Source organism: Leopardus geoffroyi, chromosome B3, assembly GCF_018350155.1.
Source record: "Leopardus geoffroyi isolate Oge1 chromosome B3, O.geoffroyi_Oge1_pat1.0, whole genome shotgun sequence".
Classification (NCBI taxonomy): Eukaryota; Metazoa; Chordata; class Mammalia; order Carnivora; family Felidae; genus Leopardus; species Leopardus geoffroyi.
In genome coordinates this window covers 70465751-70476167 of record NC_059337.1, presented here as the reverse complement: position 1 = coordinate 70476167, position 10417 = coordinate 70465751, and the positions used below count along the sequence as shown (strand labels likewise).

Below are 10417 nucleotides of genomic sequence, written 5' to 3'. Positions count from 1 at the left end.
ATGGATACAATGAATAGCTCATTGATATCAGAGTTTGTTTTGTTAGGACTCACCAACATTTGGGAACTTGAAATTTTCTTTTTTTTCATATTTTTGTTGGCCTATGCAGCTATTGTGGCAGGAAACTTTCTCATCGTGGTCACCGTAACCTTTGACTCACATCTGTACTCCACACCAATGTACTTCCTCCTTGGAAATCTCTCCTTTCTGGATATGTGTATTTCTACAATCACAACCCCTAAGATGGTCACAGATTTTCTCAAGGAGAACAAAACTATTTCCTTGTGGGGCTGTATGGCTCAGATGTTCTTCCTCCACTTTTTAGGGGGCAGTGAGATGACTCTTCTCATAGTCATGGCTGTTGATCGGTACATTGCAATATGCAAACCTCTTCACTACACATCCATCATGAACCGCCGAGTCCTCACGGGCTCTGTGCTGCTGTCCTGGGTTGTCGGTTTTGTGCATACGATGAGCCAGATGGTTTTTACTATCAACTTGCCCTTCTGTGGTCCCAATATATTGGACGATATTTTTTGTGACCTTCCCCTAGTTCTAAAACTTGCCTGCACTGAGACCTATGTTCTGGAGTTGCTGGTAACTGCTGACAGTGGACTGTTGTCTTTCATCTGCTTCATACTCTTGCTCATTTCCTACACTGTCATTCTGGTAACTGTCCGACGTCGATCTTCTGGTGGACTCTCCAAGGCTCTGTCCACACTGTCCGCTCACATTACTGTGGTCACTCTGTTCTTTGGGCCATGTATCTTCATTTATGCTTGGCCTGTCAGTAGCTTTTCAGTGGATAAATTTCTTTCTGTGTTTTATTCAGTTATTACACCTTTACTGAACCCCATTATTTACACTCTGAGAAATAAGGAGATGAAAGCAGCCATGAATAGGCTGAGGACCCAACACGTCAGATCCAGACAGATCTTCTAGGCAACAATCATGATGATAAAGCTTTTCAATGCAAAACTCATGTACAGTACATCTCAGAATAAGTTGATATTAATTCATTTTGTTTGTAGATTTAAAAAATATTCATAATGTATATTAAAAATATAAAATGTTCCATTATAACATTTCTATAACATGTTTTATTTTTTGGAAGAATAATTGTTTTAATTAAAATTCAATCCAGGTAGGGTTAATCATTTTTCAATGTAATAAAGAATTAAAAAGAAAAAAACTGGCTCACCAAGTATAGTCGGAAACCTAGAAATGTCCGAGACTAAATTTCATTAAATAAAGAGGAATTAAATAGGAATTTATTTATCTATTTTTAATTCAGAATTAGGGCTCTTTCAGCTAAATTCTCTAGTTGACTAAATGTGCATAAGATTGTATGAACTCTTCTAAAGTCTTTTTTTTAACCCTGTTTTTTTTTAAACATGAAATTTATTGTCAAATTGGTTTCCATACAACACCTCATGCTCATCCTAACTCTTCTAAACTCTTTAACGTTTATTCATCTTTGAGAGACATAGAGAGACAGAGCATGAGTGGGGAAGGAGTAGAGAGAGTGAGACACAGAATCCTAAGCAGGCTCCAGGCTCTGAGCTGTCAGCACAGAGCCTGACATGGGGCTCAAACTCACGAACTGCGAGATCATGACCTGAGCCGAAGTCAGAGGCTCAACCAACTGAGCCACCCAGGCACCCCCCAACTCTTCTAAACTCTTAAACACACACACACACACACACACACACACACACACACACACACACACGCACACACACATAAGCTCAGATTTTTGTGGATCCTAATATGTGTAAGAATTATTACTTTTTTTAACAAGGCAAACAGGCTAGTTTCTATGAAGATAGATCTGTCATCTACTTACAAGAAACACATATTTTTTTCTTAAAAAATAGAAATTCCACCTGATATATATGTTACACACAGCTCATTTTACCTTATTCTTTCATTTATGTTTATACACATATTTGTTCTCATGTATCTCTCAAGAATCCAGTAAGAGCATTAATATTGTGTTAATCCCCATGGACAAGGGAAAATGAAGAAGCTCCCTTATGTTCCAGGAAATAACATTACAACAAAACAGGAAGTATGCAAGCTCTCCAAGTTGTATAAAGTGTACTAAATTATAATGTTTCATCTATGGTTCATGGATATTAGAATAAAATGACATTGTATAGCCTCTTTGCTATCAAATCCAAATGCTCTGCTCTCTTCTGAACACCCAGGAACATTTTTAGATGCTTTTACCCAATTCTTTCTTCATTGCCTCTTAAGCAATATGTGCAATATACTAATTATAGATTAAAGAGTGTTTTAAAGATAGTATTCTGAGCCATGTGTGCATGCCATATTTTAGACTAAAATTTGATTTTCAAAACCTAAGGGAACCAGGTCCCTAAAGTTCATTGGGTTCTTTGGGTATATTTGTATTTCTTATGAATTATTTCAATCATAGAATTAAGGGTAGACATTGATTAGCATGCAGTTTTATCAAATTTCTAACATTTTGCCACATTTTAGATTCTCTTTGGCTACCAAAATATTTTATTAGAGATAATCAAGACCCCAAGCAACCATCTACACCCAGTTCTCTTATTGTAGCAAAGGTCATCATTATCATCAACTCCACAAGTATCATTCCTTTGTATGTTCTTCAAATCATTTCCCTCAAATTTCATACATTGTGCATAAAAACATTTTGTGTGTTTTTAACTTGATATAAATGGAATTTATATAAATGTTATTATTCTAAAATGTATTTTTTTTACTCAGTTTAATGTTTTGATGATTTATCTGTTTAAATATGTGCTTCTCTGGTTCTTTTTTATTGTGACAAAAATCATACAACATTTAAATTTTTTTTACATTTTATATATTTTTAAGTGTAAAGTATTGTTACTATGTGTACCTTTTTGTGCAACAGATTTCTAGAACTTTTTCATCTTGCAAAAGTAAAACTCTATCCTCATTTACCAAAAACTCCCCTTTCCACATCTTGCTAGCTCCTGGCAAACACCATTCCAACCTTCTGTGTCCAAGAGTTTGACTACTAGAGATTTATGTAAGTGGATCATGCAGTATTTGTCATTTTGTGCTTGGCTTATTTCACTTACCATAACATCTTCGAATGTTGACCATATTGTAGCATGTAAGGATTTTTTTTTTCTTTTGTAAAGCTGAATTCTAGGCCATTATGTATATATGCCACATTTTCTCTATCCATTCCTCCACTGATGGATATTTAAGTTGTTTCCTCCTCTAAGCTATTGGGAATAATGCTGCAATGAACACAGGTGTGCAAATATGTCTTCAGGATCCTGTTTTCAATTCTTTTAGATACATACCCAGAAGCCAGATTGTTTTATAATATGTTATTTCTACTTTTAATTTTTTGAGAAACTTCCCATAGTTTTCTAGAGTGGCTGCACCATTTACTTTCTTACTAACAGTGCAGAAGGTTCCAATTTTTCCACATCTCCACATCCTTGCCAGCACTTGTTATTTTCTGGTGTCTTCTTGTTTTTATTTTGATAGTGACCACCCTAAGAGGTGTGAAGTAATACCTCAGCGTGGTTTTGATTTGTACTTCTAATAATTAGTGATGTTGAGCATTTTTTCATATACTTGTTGGCTATTTGTGTATTTTCCTTGGATAAATATGTATTCAAATCCTTTGCCCATTAAACTGTTTGTTTGTTGTTGTTGTTGTTAAATTATAGAAGTTCTTTATATATTGTGGATATTTTTTATTTTAATTTTTTATTTGAATATAGTTGATACACAATGTTACATTGTATATAATTTATAAATATTTTCTTCCATTCTATGGGTTGCCTTTTCACTACATATATATATAGTGAATATATATGTATATACTGTGTGTGTATATACATATATACACACACACACACACATAAATTACATGAAATGAAAGCATCTTCACTCCTACAGATTATATTAACACTTTGTGATGTTTATAAATTTATAAAATTTAAAATTGTTACATTTAATTATCTTTTCCTTTAGGTTTATGATTTTGTCTTTTATGTAATACATCTTTACATTTGATAGCCCAAAATATTCTTTTCTTTTTTATAATTTTAAACTTTTCTCATCACATTTAATTATTTAATCCAACTGGAAGTTAAATTTTATATTGGTATCTGATAGGAATCTACTTTATTTTTATACGAATATAAATTATCATCCAAATACCAGCTACTAAATAGTTTCTCCCTACTGATTGTTACCCTTGCCATAAGCCGAGTATCCAGGCATCCATTCCTGGCCTCTGTCACCCCTTCCAATGGACATTTTGTTTCTCAAGGAAAACACTACACAATCTTAAACATAGTTGCTATTTGTCATAGGGAATCTGCACCCTCAAAATGCTCTATTTTAAATATATCCCTGTTCTTGTCAATCAACTCATTCAGATGATTTTAGGGTAACTTACCAAATTCTAGAGAAACAATTTAGAATAGCAATTGAAATCAGAATTTATAGACTTAGAAAAAATTAACAACTTTGTAATTTTTATTATTCTAGTTCATCAGTGTAGCATATCTTTTCATTTTGTTATATTTTATTTTATAATATATTTAGTGATATTTTAGTAGGTTGGATTTAATTTGGCTAAAACAATCAGTACAATGCTGAAGGGAAGGCATTTTTTTAACCCCGAATTTACAGCGTTTGTTCACAAAATATCATGGACTATATTTTTTAAAATTAAGATATGTCTCTTTTATTAATTTCCAATCTTTTAAAATTATAAATAATTGTTGAATTTATGAAAAATTTATGCACACTTTGAGATAATTGTATCTTTCTTCATTTAATCTGTTACACTAGTGGATTGACTTAATATTGTCAACATGTCCTTGAATTTGTACTTGAAGCTCCAGTTTGTAATAATATGGATTTTATTTTGCTTTTCATCTTATCAGAATTATTTTACCAGTTGTTTCTGTTTTGGTTTGTTTTAGAATTGTTCATTGTGTAACTTTCTCTTTCTATTTTCTGAAAAGGTTTAAAATACATTAACGATAGCTCAGTTTTAAAAGGACTATAAGCTCTTTCACCTACCACCATCTTCTCTAAACTCACACCTACTCATTTTCAGGGAGAGCTCCGACTTCATCTGAGAGAAGCCTTCCCTAATCCTGCAAACGTGAGCAGAACTCTCTGTTGCAGGACTCCAAAGCAGCCTAGATTGCTGTTTTTTAGTGTCTGTCATACTGTAAATTATTTAATCAAATGCTTACATCTATCTATATTTCCCAATAGAACATAAAGGAATCATGAAGTCAAGGACCATGTCTACCGTACTCACTGGAACATCCCTAGCGCCATGTCTGCCATACGGTAGTTACTTGATAAACACTGCTTGACTGAGTGACTGATTAGATTGCAGGTGTCACTGACTTACCGTGTCAAATACATAAGCTCATTCTTCCTTGTAATTTTTAAGGGAAATTGTAGCCAAAATTTGAGAGACACTCTTCTTCATAACAGGACTTAATTCATTAATTGCTTCTTTATATCATGCAGAGAGGAAAAGATTTAGAACACCAGATGTCATTTATCAGTCGTTTTTCCCTTTTCTATAGTATCCTTTATGTAGCATCGAGATAAAAACAATGCCGCAGTTTATTGTACATAAGAGTCTATTTATTTTTATCTTTTCTTCCTAAATTAATTCTCACTGAAATTATCTCATTCTAAATATATTTATTTCCCTTTAAATATGACAATTTCCTTATTTTATAAATCTATGTGCATTAATTTACAAAAATACCGTTCTATTTTCTTTTCCTCTGAATACAATTCATATTGTTTTAATACAAAGAGAGTTCATCACTTCAAAGCATTGTTATTATTCACTAGTAAACTCTCGTTACTACCTACTCATCAAATGATGGACAGCTAAACTGCTTATGATTCCCTATTACCATAAATGATTTCATGATTAATATTTATCCAACAGCCCTATGTAGGTGTAAGCATTTCTCTAAGATAAACACCCAGAAGAAGCAAAACTGGATAATAAAGCATTTACCCACATAATTTCACTAAATATTACAAACTGCTTTCCAGGGTGACTCTAATTCCAGCTACACAGCAAGAATTCCCATTGCTCATGTCCCCACTAAAAAATTTACTGTAATTAGCCTTTCTAAATTTTTGTTTAAATGTAAAATAATATCTTGTTGCTCTAATTTGCCTTCTTTTTGCTTTTTTTTTTTTTTTTTTTTTTTTGGTTATCAGTGAATTTGGTACCCCTCTCATACCTATTAGCTATTCAAGTTTTCCTATGGCTATTCTTTATTCTTTTAAGATTCTGGCCGACTTAAGTTTTTGAGCTTTTCTTGTTGATTTGCATGCTGTACTTCTGCACTGTTCAATACAGTAGCTGGTAACATATATATCTGTTTATTTTTAAGTTTTTGTATTCATTTTGAGACAGAGAGAAAGTGCGAGTGGGGGAGCGGCAGAGGGAGCGAGTTCCTTCCAAGCAGGCTCCACTGTCAGCACAGTGTAGAGCCCAACTAGGGGCTGATCTCACAAACCACAAGATCATGACCTGAGCTAAAATCAAGAATCAGACACGTAACCAACTGAGCCACCCAGGCACCCTTATATGTCTGTTTAAATTCTAAGTTGAATGAATTAAAATAAATAAATTAAAATAAAATTGGAGACTAACTCATATTAGTCTCCTTCAGGTGTTTAATAGATATATGTAAATAGTGGCTACCAAATGGGACAAGACAGGTAGGTATAAACCATTTTCATTATCATAGAAAGTTCTATTTGGCAAAAGTGATTAGATATTAATATCACTTTAATTTAATTAATAGATTACAAATATTTCTTTTGAATTTCTCATGCATTACTCTTGTCTCTAGTTTCCTTGACTGGATAAAAATTTGTGTTCAGGAACTTATTAAACGTTTGTCTTTTTATTCATTTAAAAAAGATATGATTATAAGAAATTCTTCCTCAACAATAAACCACACAGATATTCCTCAACATTTTCTTCTATTATGATCATATTTTTCACATTTTTGTGGTTAAATATTTCGGCAGACCACCTTTGTATATTTGAAAGGTAGGGACCCAAATTTATTCATCTCCTCTTAGTTAACCACTAGTCTCAGAAGCAACTACAAATCAATCTGTCCTTTCTTTACTGTTCTGCTTGGTCATCACATAAGTACGTGTGTGTGTGTGTGTGTGTGTGTGTGTATAAATATGTATATATGTGTGTATATATGTTTATATGTACATTGTATATGTATATCTCATATGTACACTCTTACATATATGTATCTCAGAAGACATTTGTATGCATATAGATACGTGACTTGAGTTTTCTACTCAGTTCCATCTATTCATCTTTTATTTTATCATTACCTTATTATTTTTGATGCTCTCACTTGACGTATGGTTTAATATCTAGTTGATATGTTCACCCGCTTTGTTATTCTATTCACAGTTCACTTAGAAAATCATGCACCTTTATGTAGGTTTCACTGTAAGCTCATTTAAAGTGCAGCTACATTTTGGGGCATGAGCGGCTCAGTAGGTTTAGCATCCAACTCTTGACTTTGCCTGCGTGGAATTCTCTCCCTCTCCCTCTCCCTCTCTCTGCCTCTCCCCCACTCATACTTTCTCTCTCTCTCTCTCTCTCTCTCTCTCTCTCTCTCAACATAAATAAACTTAAATTAAAAAATTTAATTAAAAAAAGCAGGTAAGAATACATATATTTAGGACAGTATTTAGCAGTAGAATACATATATTTAGGACAATACTAATGTCTTTGCTATGTTATGTCATTCAATTTATGAGCATGATATGTCCTTCCATTTAATCAAATTGTAATCCTTATCTCCTAACAGAGGTTTTAATTTTTTCCATAGTATCATCCATATTTTCAACTTGCAAACATAATTTTAAGTTTGCCTATTATAGGTAATTAGTAAAGTTCATTTCTGCTGTAATATTAATAATATTTAACAGTGCTTGATGGAGGGAAGATGGCGGCCTAGGAGGACGCTGGGCTCACCGCGCGTCCTGCTAATCACTTAGATTCCACCTACACCTGCCTAAATAACCCAGAAAACCGCCAGAGGACTAGCAGAACGGAGTCGCCGGAGCCAAGCGCAGATGAGAGGCCCACGGAAGAGGGTAGGAAGGGCAGCAAGGCGGTGCGCGCTCCACGGACTGGCGGGAGGGAGCCGGGGCAGAGGGGCGGCTCGCCGGCCAAGCAGAGCCCCGGAGTCTGGCTGGCAAAAGCGGAGGGGCCTGACGGACTGTGTTCCGACAGCAAGCGCGACTTAGCGTCTGGGAGGTCCTAAGTTAACAGCTCTGCTCGGAAAGCGGGAAGGCTGGAGGACAAAGGGAGGGAGAGCTGCTGAGGCCCTGGACGACAGAGCTCAGTTTGGTGGGGAACAAAGGCGCTCGCCAGCGCCATCTCCCCCGCCCATCCCTCAGCCAAAATCCCAAAGAGAACCAGTTCCTGCCAGGGAACTTCCTCGTTCCGCGCAAACACCCAACTCTGTGCTTCTGCGGAGGAGCCAAACCTCTGGCAGCGGATCTGACTCCCTCCCGCTGCCACAGGGCCCCTCCTGAAGTGGATCACCTAAGGAGAAGCGAGCTAAGCCTGCCCCTCCTGCCCTTGTGCACCTTGCCTACCCACCCCAGCTAATACGCCAGATCCCCAGCATCACAAGCCTGGCAGTGTGCAAGTAGCCCAGACGGGCCACGCCACCCCACAGTGAATCCCGCGCCGAGGAGAGGGGAAGAGAAGGCACACACCAGTCTGACTGTGGCCCCAGCGGAAGGCTGGGGGCAGACATCAGGTCGGACTGCGGCCCCGCCCACCAACTCCAGTTATACACCACAGCACAGGAGAAGTGCCCTGCAGGTCCTCACCACGCCAGGGACTATCCAAAATGACCAAGTGGAAGAATTCCCCTCAGAAGAATCTCCAGGAAATAACAACAGCTAATGAGCTGATCAAAAAGGATTTAAATAATATAACAGAAAGTGAATTTAGAATAATACTCATAAAATTAATCGCTGGGCTTGAAAACAGTATAGAGGACAGCAGAGAATCTCTTGCTACAGAGATCAAGGGACTAAGGAACAGTCACGAGGAGCTGAAAAACGCTTTAAATGAAATGCAAAACAAAATGGAAACCACCACGGCTCGGATTGAAGAGGCAGAGGAGAGAATAGGTGAACTAGAAGATAAAGTTATGGAAAAAGAGGAAGCTGAGAGAAAGAGAGATAAAAAAATCCAGGAGTATAAGGGGAAAATTAGAGAACTAAGTGATACACTAAAAAGAAATAATATATGCATAATTGGTATCCCAGAGGAGGAAGAGAGAGGGAAAGGTGCTGAAGGGGTACTGGAAGAAATAATAGCTGAGAACTTCCCTGAACTGGGGAAGGAAAAAGGCATTGAAATCCAAGAGGCACAGAGAACTCCCTTCAGACGGAACTTGAATCGATCTTCTGCACGACATATCATAGTGAAACTGGCAAAATACAAGGATAAAGAGAAAATTCTGAAAGCAGAAGGGATAAACGTGCCCTCACATATAAAGGGAGACCTATAAGACTCGTGACTGATCTCTCTTTTGAAACTTGGCAGGCCAGAAAGAATTGGCACGAGATTTTCAGTGTGCTAGACAGAAAAAATATGCAGCCGAGAATCCTTTATCCAGCAAGTCTGTCATTTAGAATAGAAGGAGAGATAAAGGTCTTCCCAAACAAACAAAAACTGAAGGAATTTGTCACCACTAAACCAGCCCTACAAGAGATCCTAAGGGGGACCCTGTGAGACAAAATACCAGAGACATCACTACAAGCATAAAACATACAGACATCACAATGACTCTAAACCCGTATCTTTCTATAATAACACTGAATGTAAATGGATTAAATGCGCCAACCAAAAGACACAGGGTATCAGAATGGATAAAAAAAACAAGACCCATCTATTTGCTGTCTACAAGAGACTCATTTTAGACCTGAGGACACCTTTAGATTGAGAGTGAGGGGATGGAGAACTATTTATCATGCTACTGGAAGCCAAAAGAAAGCTGGAGTAGCCATACTTATATCAGACAAACTAGACTTTAAATTAAAGGCTGTAACAAGAGATGAAGAAGGACATTATATAATAGTTACAGGGTCTATCCATCAGGAAGAGCTAACAATTATAAATGTCTATGCGCCGAATACCGGAGCCCCCAAATATGTAAAACAACTACTCATAAACATAAGCAACCTTATTGATAAGAATGTGGTCATTGCAGGGGACTTTAACACCCCACTTACAGAAATGGATAGATCATTAAACACACGATCAATAAAGAAACAAGGGCCCTGAATGAGACATTGGATCAGATGGACTTGA

At 36.4% G+C, this 10417-nt stretch overlaps 1 protein-coding gene across 1 annotated transcript; it reads left to right on the top strand.

Annotated features, from left to right (window-relative positions):
- On the top strand, nucleotides 1-942 carry LOC123582208 (olfactory receptor 4L1-like). Its single transcript, XM_045448463.1, has one exon. The coding sequence runs from the start codon at nucleotides 1-3 to the stop codon at nucleotides 940-942; it is 942 nt and encodes a 313-aa protein (XP_045304419.1).
- The last annotated feature ends 9475 nt before the right edge of the window (nucleotides 943-10417 follow it).

Bases quoted from the DNA above. Each gene is read 5' to 3' on its own strand.
- LOC123582208 (XM_045448463.1), top strand. From the start codon at position 1: ATGGATACAATGAATAGCTCATTGATATCAGAGTTTGTTTTGTTAGGA.